The following is a 21,923-nucleotide window of genomic DNA, read 5'->3' on the forward strand; positions in this document are numbered from 1 at the left end:
TCTCTCTCACACACACTCACCCCTCTCTCTCACACACACACACTCACCTATTCTCACACACACACTCACCTATCTCTCACACACACTCACCTATTCTCTCACACACTCACCTATCTCTCACACACACTCACCTATCACTCACACACACTCACCTATCACTCACACACACTCACCTATCACTCACACACGCACACCTATCTCACACACACACACTCACCTATTCTCACACACACACACTCACCTATTCTCACACACACACTCACCTATCTCTCACACACACTCACCTATTCTCTCACACACTCACCTATCTCTCACACACACTCACCTATCACTCACACACACTCACCTATCACTCACACACACACACCTATCTCACACACACACACCTATCTCACACACACACACTCACCTATTCTCACACACACACACTCACCTATTCTCACACACACACACACTCACCTATTCTCACACACACACTCACCTATCTCTCACACACACTCACCTATTCTCTCACACACTCACCTATCACTCACCCACACACACACCTATTACTCACACACACACACTCACCTATCTCTCACACACACACGCTCACCTATCTCTCTCACACACTCACCTATCTCACACACACACTCACCTATCTCACACACACACACTCACCAATCTCAAACACACACATACTCACCTATCTCACACACACTCACCTATCTCACACACACACTCACCTATCACTCACATAGACACACTCACCTATCTCACACATAGACACACTCACCTCTCTCTCTCACATACACACACTGACCTCTCTCTCTCACACACAGACACACTCACCTATCTCTCTCACACACACACTCATCTATCTCTCTCTCACACACACACTCACCTATCTCTCACACACACTCACCAACTTTCACACACTCACACTCACCTATCTCTCACACACAAACACTCATCTATCTCTCACACACGCACACTCACCTATCTCTCTCTCACACACACACTCACCTATCTCTCTCACAAACATTCACCTATCTCTCACACAAACATTCACCTATCTCTCACACACACACACACTCACCTATCACTCAAACACACACACTCACCTATCACTCAAACACACATTCACCTATCTCTCACACACACAAAGAACAACAAACAACAAAGAAAATTACAGCACAGGAACAGGCCCTTCAGCCCTCCCAGCCTGCGGCGATCCAGATCCTTTATCTAAACCTGTCTTCTATTTTCCTCGGATCTACTTTCCTCTGTTCCCCACCCGTTCATATATCTGTCTAGATGCATCTTAAATGATGCTATCGTGCCCACCTCTACCACCTCCGCTGGCAAAGCGTTCCAGGCACCCACCACCCTCTGCGTAAAAAACGTTCCACGCACATCTCCCTTAAACTTTCCCCCTCTCAATTTGAAATCGTGACCCCTTGTAATTGACGCTGCCACTCTTGTAAAAAGCTTGTTGCTCCACCCTGTCCATACCTCTCAGAATTTTGTAGACCTCAATCAGGTCCCCCCTCAACTTCTGTTTTTCCAACGAAAACAATCCTAATCTACTCAACCTTTCTTCATAGCTAGCACCCTCCATACCAGGCAACATCCTGGTGAACCTCCTCTGCACCCTCTCTAAAGCATCCACATCCTTCTGGTAATGTGGCGACCAGAACTGCACGCTGTATTTCAAATGTGGCCTAACCAAAGTCATATACAACTGTAACATAACCTGCCGACTCTTGTACTCAATATCCCGTCCGATGAAGGCAAACATGCTGTATGCCTTCTTGACCACTCTATCGACCTCGTTGCTACCTTCAGGGTACAATGGACCTCAACTCCCAGATCTCTCTGTACATCAATTTTTCCCAGGACTCTTCCATTGACCGTATAGTCCGCTCTTGAATCAGATCTTCCAAAATGCATCACCTCGCATTTGCCTGGATTAAACTCCATCTGCCATTTCTCTGCCCAACTCTCCAATCTATTTATATTTTGCTGTATTCTCTGACAGTCCTCCTCGCTATCTGCAACTCCACCAATCTTAGTATCATCTGCAAACTTGCTAATCAGACCACCTGTATCTTCGTCCAGATCATTTACGTATATCACAAACAACAGTGGTCCGCGCACGGATCCCTGTGGAACACCACTAGTCACCTTTCTCCATTTTGAGACACTCCCTTCCACCACTACTCTCTGTCTCCTGTTGCCCAGCCAGTTCTTTATCCATCTAGCTAATACACCCTGAACCCCATACGACTTCACTTTTCCCATCAACCTGCCATGGGAAACTTTATCAAACGCCTTACTGAAGTCCATGTGTATGACATCTACAGCCCTTCCCTCATCAATTAACTTTGTCACTTCCTCAAAAGAATTCTATTAGGTTTGTAAGACATGACCTTCCCGGCACAAAGCCATGCTGCCTATCACTGATAAGTCTATTTTCTTCCAAATGTGAATAGATGCTATCCCTCAGTATCTTCTCCAACAGTTTGCCGACCACTGACGTCAAGCTCACAGGTCTATAATTCCCTGGATTACCCCTGCTACCCTTCTTAAACAAAGGGACAACATTGGCAATTCTCCAGTCCTCCGGGACCTCACCCGTGCTCAAGGATGCTGCAAAGATATCTGTTAAGGCCCCGGCTTCCCTCAGTAACCTGGGATAGATCCCATCTGGACCTGGGGACTTGTCCACCTTAATGCCTTTTAGAATACCCAAAACTGCCCCCTTCCTTATGCCGACTTGACCTAGAGTTAAACATCCATCCCAGCCTCAACATCCGACATGTCCCTCTCCTTGGTGAATACCGATGCAAAGTACTCATTAAGAATCTCACCCATTTCCTCTGACTCCACGCATAAATTCCCTCTTTTGTCTTTGAGTGGGCCAATCCTTTCTCTAGTTACCCTCTTGCTCCTTATATACGAATGAAAGGCTTTTGGATTTTCCTTAACCCTGTTAGCCAAAGATATTTCATGACCCCTCTCTCACACACACTCACCTCTCACACACACACCTATCTCATACACACACACTCACCTATCTCACACACTCACCTATCTCTCTCACACACTCACCTATCTCTCTCACACACACTCTGACCTATCACACACACACAACTCACCTATCACACACACACTTACCTATCTTAAACATACACACTCACCTATCTCACACACACACTCACCTATCTCACAAACACACACATACTCACCTATCTCACACATACACAGTGACCTATCTCACACATACACACACTCACCTATCTCACACATAGTGACCTATCTCACACATACACACACTCACCTATCTCACGCACACACACTCACCTCTCACACACACACACACACTCGCCTATCTCACACACAGACGCACTTACCTATCTCACACACACACTCACCTATCTCACACATACACAATGACCTATCTCACACATACACACACTCGCCTATCTCACACACACACTCACCTATCACACACACTTACCTATCACACACACTCACCTCTCACTCACACACTCACCTCTCACACACACACACACACTCACCTATCTCACATACACACACTCGCCTATCTCACACACACACAAACACTCACCTATCTCACACACACACTCACCTATCACACACACACACTCACCTATCACACACACACACTCACCTATCACACACTCTCACCTCTCACACACTCTCACCTCTCACACACACTCACCTATCTCACACATACTTGTAATGCTTGTTTATTTCCAAATCAGAATTTGCCTATGTATCTGTTTAATCCTAAATATAGCAAACTGACCTCCACCTTTTAATTGGAAATTTTGCTGTTTGGCGAGGTCATACATCCTTTTGGTTTTCAAGTGGTTATGAATTGAATCATCCCAGTATTTGCTGCATTCCCAGCACCTGTGTGTTTATGCCACAGAACTGAAGGAGCACTTTCTTCAGTCAGTTAATTAAAGGTTTCCAAAGTTTTAAGGGTTAATGGTTAAATTAATGAGATTATGATGATAATGATGATGTAACTGTGACATCAGAGGTCAGGAAGGCTCCAAGTGAGTTAGATGCCGAACAGTTTGTGTTCCGAATACCATGTGCTCATTTTGATTCCTTGTAAATAATGCAAAACTGCACTGTCTATCAAGTAAATCCTCACCGATAAGAATAGAAACTTTCTTCTATACCATATGGAATAGTTGAGGTGAATAGCATTGCTTTTCAATGGAAGGACAATAAATCCATGAAGGATCAAAGAATGATAGGGCAAGATGCAAAGGTTGTGGAGCATAAACAGTAGCAGGGACCGGTTGGGCCAAATGGCCTGTTTTCTTTGTGCGGTAAATATTTTGAAATACTTTGCAATGTCCTAACAGTCCTTAGAGATCCCGGCTGAAAAGTGCACGGCTACCAGGCTCACATATGAAGAATTGTCACTTGGGGCAAGTGATAGATACCATAAGTATATCAAACGAGGTGAGGAAAAACCTGCCCTGGGAAGGGATTATTATATTAAAGACATAACGTGTAACATTATAATCAATTTACAGAGCCAAGAATTGGTCTTGGGCATGTCCCTGTGATCTCTGTATTGGACTGGAGGATCAGGGGAATCCAGTGAAGCCATACCAAGGTTATTACTGCTACAAGACATTTGCTCTTTGGGAACGGAGAGTTAGGTTTGTACATAATTGCTCGCAATTGGGGAGTTAAGTCTTCAAAACCCTATCCAGGTGTACACCTCCGGAACAAGATTTCAGTCTTCACACATTAATGTAATTTTTAGCCAGAAGTCTGAACCGAAATAACAGGGTCTAACACTGCCTTTTTTGTAAAAAAAAATGCCAAGAAGAAGAATACAAGAAACAGCCATGAATGCAAAAGTAGGTTTATTAAGCAGAAAGCAGTTTGAGGACAGCAACACAGTAAGAGCACTTACAATACCGAGAGAATATTGTCAGAGAGAGCCAAGTTTACAGAGTCAAAGTCAGAAGACAGCAATGAGCTCTTGCTATGTTAGTATGAAAGATTCCAAAGCAAATAACACAGCAATATTAGTGAAGAGTTTGATCAACAGAATCAGTCTTTGCCTCAAGTTGAATTTTCACTGTTAGAGCAGACATACAGTGCAAGGATTACAATCACCAGCATTCAGTCTCTCTTGGGCACAAAGGAATGGCAGCAGGTTGAAAGGGTTAAACTGCGAGGGCAGGTTTCATAAATGTCGCATGAATTCTTTTGAGATCAGAAGGTTGAGAGCTGAACTAATTGTCATACTTAAAGTTATAAAGGGATTCAGGTTTGATTCAGGTCTTGGGTGACTGCGGGATTAGCATTTTCTCCCATATCTGTGTGGGTTTCCTCCAGGTGCTCTGGTTTCCTTCCACGGTCCAAAGGTATGCAGGTTAGGTGAATTGGCCATGCTAAAATTGCCCCTTCGTATCCATAGATGTACAGGTTAGGTGGGGCTCAGGGGATACAGGGATAGGGCGAAGTGGGCGTAGGGTGCTCTTTCAGAGAGTTGGTGCAGACTCAATGGGCTGAATGGCCTCCTTCTGCACTGTAGGAATTCTATGGTTCTGTCATTCTCGCTTCGCGCGGCTTGTCAAGCTCACATTGAACAAGAAAAATATTGCTACATTTGTTTTATAATAAATGATGCCCCAGGTGAAATACTTCCATGATTCAATGCAGCAAAGTATTCCTCAGGCCCATTTTGAACAACTCTATTAAGCTTCTCCAATGGTAGGATTGAACTGAGCCACATAAAGAAGGAAGGTTGTATTGCCTTGCGACTTTTGGAAAGTGTGGACATCAGGCAAGGACAAGATAGGGTTTGCACTGGAACCCATGCCAATACTCAGCACCCAGGGCAGCACGGTGGCACAGTGGTTAGCTCTGCTGCCTCACGGCGCCGAGGGCCCGGGTTCGATTGGGCCCTGGGTCACTGTCCGTGTGGATTGTGTACGTTCTCCCCGTGCCTGCGTGGGTCTTACCCCCACCCAAAAAAATGTGCAGGGTAGGTGGAATGGTCACGCTAAATTGCCCTTTAATTGGGAAAAAAAAGAATTCGGTACTCTAAATTTATAAAAGAAAACACTCAGCAACTAGGCTCCTGATGTGGTCCTGACACTTGCGTAATGCAATTGTATCTCAGCACAAATCACTGCTTTCAGAACCAATAAAGAGATGCTAAAAGGAGCAGTGGCCTGTATTATTGTAAGATCACATATTGTGAAGAAAACAGTCTGACAGGTTGTAAATTCAAGTTTAAAAGATGTAAAGGAACAATATTCCTTTCCAGGCCTCCACTCGATTCCCAGCAGACACAACACACTAGAGGGAGTGCATGCCTGAAAGGGGACTTTTCCATTCCTGAAACATTGTTTGGAATGAGGAACAGCAACAAAATTAAAGCTGTCGGCCTATGAAGTCCGTGGCTACAGTCCTGGAAATTAGCATTGGGGAATTCTGGTGGCAGAAGGTCTCAAGGCTCCAAGTTTCTCAAAAGGAAGTGGGGCAGCACAGGTTGGACAGGAGCTGGAGGGGGAAAAGAGGATTAATTCCGATTCTTTTTTTTCCAATAAAGGGGCAATTTAGTGCAGCCAATCCACCTACGCTGCACGTCTGGTCGCTGGTTTAGCACACTGGGCTAAATCGCTGGCTTTTAAAGCAGACCAAGGCAGGCCAGTAGCACGGTTCAATTCCCGTACCAGCGTCCCCAAACAGGTGCCGGAATGTGGTGACTAGGGGCTTTTCACAGTAACTTCATTTGAAGCCTACTTGTGACAATAAGCGATTTTCATTTCATTTCATCTTTGGGTTGTGGGGATGAAACCCACGCAGCTTCGGGGAGAATGTGCAAACTCCACATGGACAGTGACCAGGGGCCGAGATCAAACCCAGGTCCTCGGAGCCGTGAGGCAGCAGTGCCAACTACTGTGCTGTCCCTAAAGAGGATTATTTCAATGACTATTTGAGCCCTTCTTTGCTCAGGGTAATCAAGCGAACCCTGCAAACTCTCCATTCTGTGGAGGGTTCTGGTGCATGGTACACCTCCAGATATTGCCAGTAGCCCTCCATTTGGGCAGCTGCCTGTGAAGTTGAAAGAAAGTGAGTCAGGAGGTTTGAAACCTTCAACTTAAGCGACATTACTTTCTGGCTACAAAGCTTCCTACGGGTGCAGACCCAATTGTGTAAGATTGAGGAAGCATCAGAAATGTTGGAGCAGTCTGGTGGAGGCAGACGCCTGAGAAAATGAACCTCTGCCCTCATATCTTGTTTGATGTGCCTGGGAACTGTGCACACCCCAGATGGAATGGACCTCCAACTTTAATGCCACTGAGCCTCTACTTGATGTGCTGATTGCTGGGCTGGGGGAATTGTCTTATGAGGAGAGACTGAGTAGACTAGGCCTAATTTAGGAAAATGTGAGGTGATCTAATTGAAACATCTAAAATTCTTAAAGGAATTGAAAGGTCAGTGCTGGGCAGGGAATTCCCCTGGTTGAAGAATAAAGAATTAGGGGGGGGTCACAGTTTCAGAATAAGAGGTTGGCCATTTAGGACAGAGATAAGGGAACATTTCTTCACTTTGAATTTACTAACCAGGAGTATATGCTGAGTCGCCGAGTATATTCAGGGCAGAGATTAATGAATTTTTGGGTACTAAGGGGAATTAAGGGATATGGCATTAGTCCAAGGAGGGTGGAGCTGAGGTGGAAGAGAAACCGTGATCTTAGTGAATGGTGGAACAGACTTGGAAGGGCTGAGTGCCCTTCTCTTGATTCTGTTCCTTATGGTCTTACATTTTGATGGAAAAGTAGTCCTCAGATTTTTCATACACTTTATTTATACTTTCCTCACTTGAAATCTACAACTTTATTTTATTATTGTTCACATAAAGCTTGGTCTATGAAAATCCTGCCTTTGTCCAATATCCTCTCCGACCCTGGGCCCTCATCCTCCTAGTGGAGGACCTTAGCACATTTTGCTATGTTAAAGGCTCTATTTAAATATAATCCATTGTTTGAAAGCAAGAAGTCCAAAAAGGCTATCAAACTGCTGATGATTGAAATCCTTGTCCTGAACATAAAGATTAGAAAAAACAGTTTCGGTCACATCATGTAGGATTTGCTCAGACAGTCCAAAATATATTTTGCTTTCTTAAGGCCTTCCGCTCTGTGTCCCACCCCCCGCAACTCAATATACTTTGCTGCTGATCTGCAAAGATGCAGACGGATTCATAAACAGGGCCAATTCTCACAACAGCTCAGGTGTGCTGGTGTAATCACGTACACAACCCCATGAAAGGGAAGCCACTAAGAAATGAAAAGTCAGGAAACCTCGGTGGTGATTTTAAGACAAAGCCATGGAACAGGTGGTTGTATTGAGCCTACCGCACTTGCCTACATTTAGACAATAACAGCTGCTTCTTGATTATCGATGCAGCGAGAGTCCATTAAAGAGATGCGTCTAAACGATTTCCATTAGTTTCCCCAAGTTCCTAGGTTGATAATCATCGCACGTACGCTGATGTGCATTGTAAGTGTTAGGCTGGTTTATTTCCGAACTTCCGTTTGATAATAGGCCAGTTCAAGGGAAATTTGCCAGAGTTGATCAATAGGAAACAGTAAAGGCTGCCTTGCTCCCTGTTGTTTACCATTTGCCCACATTTACCTCTGACTAGCAACAGATAAGAAAGCAAAAGATATTTCTGGCTGACTCAATGATTACACAGAAGCATCTGTTCTCGGTCAGTACAAAAAATACTATTTTTTCATCACAAAATACTTTCTTATTTATATACAGAAAGTGGAAGAGAACTGGGTATGGGCATGCATATAAGCCCTGGACATCCCTGCTAATTCTGGGATGCACAACTGTTTAATACTCTGCTGATTGGAAAATGGCGGTGGGAGCGGGGAAAGTACACTCTCCACATTCACAGTTCCAGCCACGGTATTAGCATGAATGACTATGAAACAAAGCTTGGTGATAGATAAAGAACAAGGGGCAGCTACAGATCTTTTAAATCATATTGCCCAGAATTATTTCCCGATAACTGAATACCCTTTGTAGCTTACAACAGACTCGTGGACTTTAAAGGAAGTTCTGCAGTCATGCTCTGGTGTACTTTTTAACCATATTCAAATAATTAAGAGAGCCACAGATTATTTCTCAGTCCTCAATGTTCTCAGAAACAGTTTCGCCGTATTTTCCTGCAGACTGCAGGTTACCACTCAAAAAGAGTGTGGAGATGCTTTGACACTCTACATCTCTGCACTTGTACCATAACCTACTGTACTTAATCCTCAAATGTGACATTCTAATTTACTCTTCTAAGGAAAGCAGCAGCAGCTCCCTGAGTAAAGAGTAATGGAAGACTATCCATCAGACTTGACTCAACACAAAAATGCTTGTCTGATTCCTCCCTCTACTACCCCCAACTCAACCTTTTCCAATTTTTTATTAAACCTCTGAAATCAAAGGGTGCCTTCAGCTTTCAAAGCTCAAGTTCGCTCTTTCACCAAAATACTCCATGGGCGCTATTCTCCCCCCCCACGCCAGGTGGGAGAATCGCCAGGGCGCCGCGCGAATCGGGCCACGCTGCCCCGACCCCCGCACGCGATTCTCCCACCCCCGGAAACCAGCGGCGCGCGATTCGCACCGGGCCGCTCAGAGAACCGGCGAAGGGCGATTCTCCGGCCGGATCGGCCGAGCGGCCGCTACAACACAAAAGGTTCCCGCCTGCGCCGTCCAACCCTGGTCGCTGCCGGCGGGAACTATGTGGGAATGCTGGGGGGGTGGCCTGGGGGGGGGGGGGGGGGGGAAGAGGAGGGGTCTCCTTCACCGGGGTGGCCTCCGATGGGGTCTGGACCGCGATCGGGGCCAACAGATTGGCGGGCCGGCCTCTCCCCCCCCGGGCCTACCTCCTTCCGCACGCGGCCCCAGAACACCGGCTCCATCTTGGTGAGGGGCCGGCACGCAGAAGACGTTCCCCGTGCATGCGCAGGATGGCACGGCCCAACTGCGCATGCGCGGGTTGGCGCGGCGGTAAGGACGCTGGAGCGGCGTGAACCGCTCCAGCGCCATGCTGGCCCCCTGTGGGGGCCAGAATAGGTCGTGTCCGGGCCCTGTTTGCGCCGTCGTGAAACGCGATGGCGTACACGACGGCACGAACACTTGGCCTCAATATTGGAGAATCGCCCCCATAATGTTTTCATTCCTGATTTGTTTAAATTAATGTCAATTAAGAATCAGAATTAGACGCAACTTGAAGCCGTATGTTTCTCAGCACAGAATGATCTTCGAATGAACCACTTCATTTGCCACAGGTTTCACCTCAGACATAAATGGTTAAACATGACTCAGAGGTGAAGGTAAATTTGAATGTTACGTTTTAGTACCTGTTTTGCAGCAGAGTTCTGATTTGTATATATATATAAAAAAATATACATTTCCCCCAGGCAGCCCTCATGTTGGCCTTCAATCCAGGATTCAAAGCAATGGGTCCAGTCAGATGGGTGGTCTTGCAGTCAGGGTTGCCCGACTAGAGATCTCCATTTTGAGAAGAAAATTGACGACTTAAATTTCTCCCAATTTATTTTCTATTAAATGGGGCCAGTTTCAGGCTTCTTGTTTCTCAGCGATTAGAGGAACCAGTGATTAAAGTAGAGATGGTAATGAAGGGGAATTGATTATAGTTGTTCAAAATAATTTAGAGTTTGAATAGAATAAATAAGGATCATAATAGGGAGGGTCAATAAACCAAGGGCACAGATAATTGACAGAAAAACTTGGGTGGCGGGGGAGAATATGTGCAGGGATATGGAGAAAGAGCAGGGGAGTACAACTAAGTGAATAATTCTTTCAAATTAGCTGGCACGGGCAGCACGGTGGCGCAGTGGGTTAGCCCTGCTGCCTCACGGCGCTGAGGTCCCAGGTTCGATCCCGGCTCTGGGTCACTGTCTGTGTGGAGTTTGCACATTCTCCCCCTGTTTGCGTGGGTTTCTCCCCCACAACCCAAAAGATGTGCAGGGTATGTGGATTGGCTATGCTAAATTGCCCCTTAATTGGAAAAAATGAATTGGGTACACTAAATTTATAGAGAAACAAAAAATTAGCTGGCACAAGCATGAACGACCTCTTTCTGTCCTGTAAGATTCTATGAGCTTTGAGTCTTCCTGTGACCTACCTTTCGCTTTAAGTGACAAATTTATGCCCACAGTGATAATATTATAGTGCAAAACATGTCAGTTCTTGCTAGCATCATGATGTTTTGTAGGGGGCAGGGTGGCTAAGAGCTTAAAGCATTTTTCACACATACACACGAGACAGCGATTCTTTCGATCCTACGTTGTTTTAAAGGGCAGCGTCTTTATGAGAAACTGCTTGGCAAGCCCTTCATTTGTTTTGAGAATAATAGAGTTAAAGGAGCTGCAATTTATTTTCACCACCCCTGAGATATGTCACTGTCCATAGCCTGCAGTTTTAAACCAAGTTTCGGCCAAATATTTTTCAAGAAGACTTTAAAATCTACCCCTTTACCATTCTGCCTTAAAGCTTCCACAAGGTAAGCAGCTTGTGTTTGATGTTTTCATCTCCCTTTTAATAAAGCAGAGCTGAGAGAACTGTCTTTTTTTTTTAAAAAGTGCTTTGGTAAATATTTTGCTCATTATTTGCCAACACGTGTCTTCTTGCACAAAGTGCGTCGCTGCGTGGAGCATCGCTGTGAGCAAAAGGATGCATAGCTCCTTCCACAAGCAGCAGATGGCCTTTACACAATATGAGGGAAGATCAAAAAGATCCAAGTGAAATGCTAGTAAATCTGTTACAGACCACACATAAAAAAACTGGCAGCTTTTTGCAGTCGTGAAAAAACAGATCTGAAAATCCAATTTGTACAGGACCTGCTACCGAGCCACCGGACTGAGCTAATAATGCTGGCATTTTACAGACGACCTTCATTTAATCTCCTCTGCAGCACCTGGCCCAGTGAGGCTAATAAACCTTCACTTTGCACTCAGGATTATTCATAGTCCATTATAAATGCCTTGTAGCTGGGGCTGGTTTAAACAGTGTTGTGTTCATAGAAACTGCAGCATATATATATATATATTATACATATTTTAAAAAGCAAACACAAAGTAAACTTCTGACAAATTACATCTAAAAAATATATATTAATGTAGTAGGTAAATGTTAGATTAAAAAGTACCGGCTCATATTCTACGCTGACTATATGTACATAGGTTATCAACAAAAGAGGTTATTATTCAGTCTGTAAATGTAGTTGCTTCTTCTGCAGCATGACTAGGGCAGATCGAATGGGAAGGTGTCAGTACGCAGTCATTTGATGCTTACAATATGAAGCAACTTTCCCACACTTCAATTATTCAAAAGCCAAGTTTGCAGACCTGTATGACTCCCAATTCACCCTCATTAATCACAGGATTTAAAGGGAAAGAAACAAATCATTTAAGAGCGACTAATTCCAAACAGAAAAATCTAACGTGAACAAAGGGGAGATGCAATGGACGGATATGAAGTGAATCACAGTTCTGAATTCAGATTTAATGTGTCCAATGTTCCAGTGCTAAAGAGAACTAAAGACAATTATGCTTTGGGCATTTTAATGTTTAACATGACAGCAAGCTGTGTTTAGACTTGTAGTATCTGCCATGTCCATGCCACCTACTGTACCCGATAGTGAATCTGTATAATAGCACAAAAGATCAGTACATGTTGGACTCAAATTTTCAGCACTCTCGTCTCAAGAGTCAGAAGATTCCGCATTCCACCTCAGGACCTGAGCATTAAAAAGAAAATCAAGGGTGATACTCCAGAGTGGAGCTGAGGGAGTGCTGTGCCCGTTTGAGGTACTGTCTTTCAGATGAGATATTAAAGTAGGGTGGCATGATAGTACAGTGGTTAGCACTGTTGCTTCACTGCGCCAGGGACCCCGGTTCAATTCCCGGCTTGGGTCACAGTCTGTGCGGAGTCTGCATGGGTTTTCTTCAGGCGCTCCGAAAGTCGTACTTGTTAGATGAATTGGGCATTCTGAATTCTCCCTCAGTGTACCCGAACAGGCGCCATAGTGTGGCAACTCGGGGATTTTCACAGTAACTTCATTGCAGTGTTAACGTAAGCCTGCTTGTGACACTAATAAAGATTATTATTATTACCAATGCTCTGTCCACCCTCTCAGGTGGATACAAAAGATCCCATGGCACCATTTTAAAGAACAGTGAAGTTATCTTCGGTATCCTGACTTACATTTACCCCTCAATCAACATCACAAAAATAGATGATCTGGTTATTATCACATTGCTGTTTGTAGGATCTTGTTGTTTGCAAATTGGCCGTAGTGTTCCTTACATTACAACAGTGACTACACTTTAAAAGTATTTCATTGATTTGAGATGTCTGGTGGTCATGGAAGGCATGAGATAAATGCAAGTTTTTCTTTGAAATTAATATATTCAACTACTTACTGTTCACTGCTCTGATTCTCATAAGGGGCAAAATTCAGAATCCCCTTTCTCATATGAAACAATCCCAATTATCCTTTTAATTTAAAATAAATGCAGCATGCCAAAAGGGACCAACATTTGGAAGCACCAATTCTTTTATTTCTTAATTGAGACAGTTTGCGGATTCTGTTGTTTGAGATTGTGAATTCAGCAATATGAGACTGTGCATTCTGTGGGTTTGAGATTGTGAATTCTGCAGGGTGAGATTTGAGATTGTCAACTCTGTAGTGTGAATTCTGCAGTTGGGGTGATTTTAAGCCTACGTTAGCTGCCAGTGAGAACGGCGATGCGGTTGCAAAATGTGCAAGAACCGGGAAACGCGATTCTCACTGGCGAAACCATATTCTCAATTTTACAGGCCCCTTGCCGGTGACGTAATGAGAATCTAGCCACAGAAGGTCAGGAACCTCATTAAATACTTTAGCATCGAGGACTGGATTCTCTGTTGGGGAGGCTATTTCCTCCCGCCGGAGTAGGATTGCTCCTAGAAGTGCCATCCAGGAGCAAATCACTCTCCTTGCCATGCAAATCTCTGCATGGCTTGGAGCTCCCGGGATTCCGTTCCGAATCCCGCTATCAGGCCATCATTTTGAACAGCTAGATAGCAAGGTCTGGCGGCTGGTTCTCCACCCCCCCCCCCACCACCCCCACACCAAGCAAATCCTGTCCCCCCACTACACCAAGCAAATCCTGCCAGCCTCCGACAAGTAGGGTCACTGACCCCCATTAGTGACCGTCCATCAGACCCCCCTACCCGAGACCCTCCACCAACCCTTCCCCCCTGAGTCACCCCTACCTGGAAACTAAAGAGCAGTTTAGACAGAAACAGTGAAAAATCACTGCTATTTCACTTACCTGTCCCTTACACCTGCTACCTCAGACAGAAGTGTAGAAACCATTTGCTGTTACTTCATAGAAAGCCAAAGCATACCACAAGGCTTTAAACTGTCTCAGATCATTTGATCTGTGAGGCTGCTATTCACTTTCAAAGAGAAATAGCTTTAAGTAGGCTGTTATTGACAGGGAAATTGCTTCCAGAGAGCCAGATGTCTGAAATCTTTATTTTCATTTCCTTTCATGTTTGAATGCAGCTCCGGGTACCCTGCTGTGAACCTAACCACAATTTTTATGAACATCTAGCTATGATTGTCAGGTTGTATCATATCAATAGCAGTTAAGTGATTTCTGCTGAGAAAAAGAGGAAGTGAATGCATTTACCTCCTAGATGTTTATAAACATTGCGGTTAGTTTCATAGCAGGGTACTTAAGATGTGTTCAAGTGTGAAGGGAGATAAAAATAAACGATTCAGACACTTGGCTATATGGAAGCTATTACCCTGTCAATTACAGCCTACTAAAAACTATTTCTTTTTGAAAGTGAATAGAATCCTCACAGATCAAATGATCTGAGTGGGTTTAAAGCCTTACAAGGTGTTTTGGCTTTCTATGAAGTCACAACTGATGATTTCCACACCTCTTTCTGAGGCAGTAGGTGTAAGGGACAGGTAAGTGAAAAGGCAGTGAATTTTCACTGTTTCTGCCTGGACTGCTCTTTAGCTCCCAGGCAGGGGTGACTGATGGGGGTATCACTGCTATGGAGGCTGTTACTGATGGGGGGATTTGATGGGGGAGAACTGATTGGGAGGATCGATTGCGGGTTTCTGATGGGGGTCAGGGAGGACTGTTGGGGGGTCTTTGATGGAGGGGTGGGGGTGGGTTGGGCAGGATTTGGGTGGAAGGATGAGGCCCTCGAATGGACCTTTAGGGCATCTATGTTACATATAGACCCCCTTAACTCACCATGAGGTCCATAACTTCAAGGCCATGCTTAAAAATACTTGCTCCAATCCATACTCGCATGAATCCTGGCCGAGAGGATTGGAGCATCACGGAGGCGTGGAGAATCGGGTTGCCAGACTGTTAATCGGATGCAAATTTGTTCAAATGATTCATTTGTATCCTCCCGCCGGCATGAGGCGTGTAGCGCGCTGCCGCTGGTGGTGGGGGACAGAGCATCGGAATGGGATCGGCACCTGATGCGTGATTCTCCTCCACAGTAGGAACTCAGTTACCGGTGGCGGTGAATCTACCCCCGTATTAGCGAGCCCTCCCACCGCAACTTCCCCGCTCCCCAACTCACTGATTATTCATCGGGCGGCAGCGTGACGTCATGCCAGCATGATTTACAACAGCTGTATGAAAATGCGAAGCTGGTGACCTCACCTCCAAAGGGGATATTGGAGGTGAGCACTCAGGTCGCCATCACACTCCAGGGTTCCAATTGCAAAGGGGGCACCAGAGAGGATGTGGGGGGGGGGGGGGGGGGGGAGGCCGAATTAAGTGCAACTTGTGGCAAGGAAGGGGCGTTCAGTCTTGGAATCTCACTCGCAGGCCTTAACAGCTGTTCATGGCACCATGACATTGCAGCGTAGAGGATCCATATCGGTGAAGAAGTACGTTTTTATCCAAATGCACTATTACAATGGTGGCTTATCTTTACTAATGCCTAGCATCACCCGTGCTCACTAGGTGTCGATCATTTCTTACTCTTCCTCACCCTTCCACAATGTCTAGGTGTATAACCAGGATCCACAGCTGAGGTTGAGCTGGCCTACTACCTTCCACAGCCTGTTGCCTGAAGCGACCTTGGCCAGTGTCCCCTGGGGCGTCTAGACCTTGAGGGACCAGGCCTACCTTTGAGCTGCATGGGTGGGAGGTGGATGTGAAACGGGCAGGGTTTCCTGGGTGGAAGGCCCTGGGCTGTGCTCATGCCGAATCCCTTCCCTTCAGGTGTCTGGGGCTCCTGAACTCCTCCATGGGATGGAGGGGCAGCTGGTGACATCCAGACACTCCTCTATCCTCTGGCGCTGTCATAGCAATAAGAATCTGCATGGAGTGCAATGGGTGATCAAATCTAACCTCTGCTGTGGTCCGAAAGGGATCTGAGAGGCTTGGTGGGCGAGTTAGTGAGTTCAAAATCACAACCTCTAACTAGAGCAGCTTGAAGGGAGCATCTCAAACCTGCTTCGCTTCAACTTGTCTTCTCCTTTTCGAAATACACCATCATACTGGAATATTCAGTACAGACTATAAATAAAATGGCCATAAAAATGCAATCAAGACTAGAATAATAGATAAGGTGATTAGGCAGTGATATGAAATCAAGGAGATTTATAAAATGCCAGAAACCACAAAGGTAGAGTTGGAGTGATTTGTAAGCAGAAACTGACTCCTGATATTAAACTGTCACCCAGAAATCCCTTGCTAATATCGGTTCCACGAGAATTTATTAGTTTTCAGTTTTATGCAAGGTTTTATTCTGCTGCTCCAGATGCCATGCGTTGATTTAATCCACATTAAAAACCCAAAAGACCCCAAACGCTTAAATATGAAACATCACTGGCAGCAGCAATGCTTGAATAGGAGGATTAACCCTGGAGTAGCAATTCATCAAAGGGGTTCTGAACTCTCTGTGTTACCTCCTTTCTACAATAATATTTTAGTTTGAATACAGTAATCATGAAAAACCTCTAATATTCTTCAATTAGCTGTTGAGATGTTAGTCATAAAATATCTAATCGCCATATTAAAAATACATTTAAATAGTCTGTTATATAAAATTGCTCCCCTGACTGCCTCTTCTCCCTATTCTCTTCCATCATGATCTCCAGGATCTCCTGTGCTGGTTTAGCACAGTGGGCTAAACAGCTGGCTTGTAATACAGAACAAGGCCAGCAGCGTGGGTTCAATTCCCGTACCGGCCTCCCCGAACAGGCGCCGAAATGTGGCGACTAGGGACTTTTCACAGTAACTTCACTGAAGCCTACTTGTGACAATAAGCAATTATTATCATTATCGACAGCCCCTATTTTCTCCTATTTCAGCCTTTATCTCGCATCTACTTTGTTTTACACATTCAAAACGGTTTGCTGTAAGGCAGAAAATGAGTTCCAAAATCTGTGTTATTTCGCGAGGTTGACGGGAGATTAATGAAGGCCGTCTGTTATATGACAAGTTCAAAATTGGGACCCATTTGGAGCTGACATTGCTGACTCCCGATACATGCAAAGCATTCGGCAAAATAACTTCTCACTATCCATCTAGTAGACTGTGGAGTAATCTATGGGAGGTCATTAGTCCCAACTAATGGCAGCTGAATACAAAGAATTTCCTTCCAGTCTGCCATAAACCAACACTTGACACTGTTACAGAGTAATGGACGATATCCTCCCTCTCCCCTCATCTCCATCACTGTGTGGAAGTGGGCAGGATTTATCATGACCATACTGAGTGGCTAATCTTGCTTTGTGGAAGGGAGAAGACCCAGAGTCACATTGCACCTTCTGGATGTGATGACATCACATGTAAGGGTTTGATGTTTGTGGTGGCCGAAACAAAAACAAGACGATTTGCCAAACATTTTTTCTTAAAGACAGGGCCCAAAATGAATAATGAATCTACCATGTTAGTGGACCTGTTGCTTCAACATTCTGGAAGAATGCAGGACCTTTTTGTGATGGATAATGCATTAATAAAAAAAACTTCAAATTCAACATGGATCAGAGCAGGGTTTAAGGGTGCAAAACCTTTGCTGTCAAATTCCTGCATGTGTTGTTTTGGAAACAGTGGGCGTCATTCTCCGACCCCCTACCGGGTCGGAGAATGGCCGTTGGCCGCCGTGAATCCCGCCACCGCCCCCGCCGAAGTCTCCGGTACCGGAGATTGGGCGGGGGCGGGAATCGGGCCGTGCCGGTTGGCGGGACCCCCCGTTCAATTCTCCGGCCCGGATGGGCCGAAGTCCCGCCCAGAAATTGCCTGTCCCGCCGGCGTAAATCAAACCTGGTATTTACCGGCAGGACCAGGCGGCGTGGGCGGGCTCTGGGGTCCTGGGGGGGGCGCGGGGCGATCTGACCCCGGCGGGTGCCCCCACGGTGGCCTGGCCCGTGATCGGGGCCCACCGATCCGCGGGCGGGCCTGTGCCGTGGGGGCACTCTTTCCCTTCCGCCTCCGCTACGGCCTCCACCGTGGCGGAGGCGGAAGAGACTCTCCCCACTGCGCATGCGCCAGGAAACTGTCAACGGCCGCTGACGCTCCCGCGCATGCGCCGCATTTCCGCGCCAGCTGGCGGGGCAACAAACGCCATTTCCGCCAGCTGGCGGGGCGGAAATCCCTCCGGCGCCGGCCTAGCCCCTCAATGTTGGGGCTAGGCCGCCAAAGATACGGAGCATTCCGCACCTTTGGGCCGGCGCGATGCCCGTCAGATTGGCGCCGTCTTTGGCGCCAGTCGGCGGACATCGCGCCGTTGGGGGAGAATTTTGCCCAGTGTTTGTAGTAATTAGTTTTCAAAGAGATGTGCAATCCAGAGCGACAAAAGCCTTCAAATGTCCATCATTAGTGTTCAAGTGGCCCTCAAGGTTATTCCCAAAGTGACTATGACAAGTGAACAAGCATCAGGGGCGAAATTCTCCCCCAACGGCGCGATGTCCGCAGACTGGTGCCAAAGACAGCGCCAATCAGACGGGCATCGCGCCAGCCCAAAGGTGCGAATGCTCCACATCTTTGGCGGCCTAGCCCCAACATTGAGGGGCTAGGCCGACGCCGGAGGGATTTCCACCCCGCCAGCTGGCGGAAATGGCGTTTGTTTCCCCGCCAGCTGGCGCGGAAATGCGGCGCATGCGCGGGAGCGTCAGCGGCCACTGACAGTTTCCCGGCGCATGCGTGGGATCGTCAGCGGCCGCTGAAAGTTTCCCGCGCATGCGCAGTGGGGAGAGTCTCTTCCGCCTCCGCCATGGTGGAGGCCGTAGCGGAGACGGAAGGGAAAGAGTGCCCCCACGGCACAGGCCCGCCTGCGGATCGGTGGGCCCCGATCGCGGGCCAGGCCACCGTGGGAGCACCCCCCGGGGTCAGATCGCCCCGCGCCCCCCCCAGGACCCCGGAGCCCGCCCACGCCGCCTGGTCCCGCCGGTAAATACCAGGTTTGATTTACGCCGGCGGGACAGGCAATTTCTGGGCGGGACTTCGGCCCATCCGGGCCGGAGAATTGAACGGGGGGTCCCGCCAACCGGCGCGGCCCGATTCCCGCCCCCGCCCAATCTCCGGTACCGGAGACTTCGGCGGGGGCGGGATTCACAGCGGCCAACGGCCATTCTCCGACCCGGCGGGGGGTCGGAGAATGACGCCCCAGGTAACAGACTCTCCACTCCTGTCTGTTGCGAACCAACAAAATGTACATTTGGTGAGTGAAGTGCAGGTGTAGCCAGCAGATAGGATGGAATGTTGACCTTTTCAGCGATTGTGACTTCAATACACAAGTGACCACTTTATTGAAGGTTCAAAGGTTTCAGTATAAAGAGGCAATGCCTACACTGATCGGATTGACTAATTGTTTGTAATTGTATCTCTGCAGCCATCTTCAAATATTTCTAAGCTTCTACCATTTCTCAAAGTTTAAAGAATATGATGATGCTTCAATTTATTTTATTTAAACTCAGGAAACTAGATATTTAAAGAAGCATGGTACAGGTTGATTTTAAACAGATTGCATTACCGTCACTTTAAATCAACAGGATTATGTCAGAATTGAAAATCCGTTACCATTATTTACATGTGACAGCTCAGTCTGGTTGACCATTGGAAAATGCGTCACATTTAAATTTCTTTCATAAATAGAACCAGTGGCTTTTACACCGCAATTTCATCGTCAAGGCAATCCCCCATCTCCTGCCTCTTCAGCACATTCATTAACCGAACTGATTCTTCATTTACCCAGCAGTCCCTTTCCTCACTCTCATCTGTATTAGACTCGTATTCAGATGCTATTCCTGACTCTCGGAATTTGATCAACTCCAGGCTTCCCATGAATTCTTCACGGGATCTCTTTTCATTGTGCAGGAAGTGGAAGCACTCCAGTTTTACCAGACAGTCATCCATACCTAATGGACTTCCCAGAGGAAGAGTGAGGTCCGATCCGTCACATAGAGGTGGTAAGCAGATGTCCTCGGGTTTGGGCGTTGTGGGGTCGCACAGCACTGGTGGCACAGTCGATCGGTAGGTAATTTCCAACAAACTGTCCTGCGAGCCAGCTGAAAAAGCAAGGAAAAGCGAGACCATGTCACAGTGGCTGCTTACAACACCCTATTACCCTGATGTCTTGGTTCCCCCGGCCAGCTCTTCAGTGAGGCATGCAGGAGGGTTATGGGGGGAGAGTAAAAGGGGAAACTCAATCCAATGCAGCCAGCTTGAATTTGAAAACTACAATTGGTCCCCCCAAGTCTCACCCCACCCATTCTGCCACCGCAGGGGCTGCATTAAAAATCTGGTGGCATTCAATGCACTGCTTATAAAAATCAGCCGGAGACAACTGCCTACATAAAAAGATCTACAAACTATGGGTCTCACGCCTACAAACCAAAGACATGCAAGGTAGGTGGATTGGCCATGCTAAATTACCCTTTAATTGCAAAATAAAAATAAATCTACAAACTTGGGGCAGTGCTGACACTTTGTTTGGATAAGTGTCTGAGTGAACAGTCAGATCATCAACACAGATGTACAACTATTACAAAGAATGATTCTGATCAAAGATCATGAATTTGAGAAGTTATTTGTTTCTCTCCATAGACATGCTGAACATTTCTAACATCTTATGTTCTTTAAATGAATGATTAACATCAATTTCCTTAGTGGGCAGCACGGTGGCGCAGTGGTTAGCACCGCTGCCTCATGGCGCCGAGGTCGCAGGTTCGATCCCAGCTTTGGGTCACTGTCCGTGTGGAGTTTGCACATTCTCCCCGTGTTTACGTGGGTTTCACCCCCACAACCCAAAGATGTGCAGTGTAGGTGGATTGGCCATGCTAACTTGGCCCTTAATTGGAAAAAATGCATTGGGTACGCTAAATCTTTTTAAAAACCCATCAATTTCTTCAAGTACGGGTTTGTGTAGTCGGAGGCGTTCAGATACATGCAGGTTCGGAGAATTTTTCCGACCTTCCCGGTGTTGCAGCCATTGTCGTTGGTTGAGGGGGTATCGTCATTGACGGGGGTGGAAGACGAGAGTACTGCTGGAATTTATGGGAGGATTCTGGCGGAGAGCACAGTGACGCTGGAGGGGGTTATGGCCAAGTGGGAGGAAGAATTGGTGGTGGTGATGGTGGGGGAGGGGGGGGGGGGAGAGAGAGGGAGAGAGAGAGAGTGAAGGAGGAGTATGTAGCCCTGTGGAGGGTGAATGCCACCTCGTTGTGTGCAAGGCTTGGGCTCACACAATTAAAGGTGGTGCATCGGGCAGATTGCAGATTTAACAAGGGCTAGGATGAGTCGCGTGTATGAGGGGGTAGAGGATGGGTGTGAGCGATGTGGGAGGGGCCGAGTGAATCATGTA

The 21,923-nt window shown here is 46.6% G+C and overlaps 1 protein-coding gene across 5 annotated transcripts in view; it reads right to left on the bottom strand.

Annotated features, from left to right (window-relative positions):
- Positions 1 to 21,923, bottom strand: part of nos1apa (nitric oxide synthase 1 (neuronal) adaptor protein a) — a 595,509-nt gene that overhangs the window by 36,650 nt on the left and 536,936 nt on the right. For 4 of the 5 annotated variants that reach the window (XM_072511504.1, XM_072511503.1, XM_072511506.1 and 1 more), the window contains one exon: positions 20,479 to 20,628. In XM_072511504.1, the coding sequence (XP_072367605.1) occupies positions 20,479 to 20,628 (150 nt within the window). Of the gene's footprint in view, positions 1 to 19,825; positions 20,629 to 21,923 lie in introns of those variants that run through there. The other variant, XM_072511507.1, reaches the window with a different exon arrangement.

This window comes from Scyliorhinus torazame, chromosome 7 (genome assembly GCF_047496885.1).
Source record: "Scyliorhinus torazame isolate Kashiwa2021f chromosome 7, sScyTor2.1, whole genome shotgun sequence".
NCBI lineage: Eukaryota > Metazoa > Chordata > Chondrichthyes > Carcharhiniformes > Scyliorhinidae > Scyliorhinus > Scyliorhinus torazame.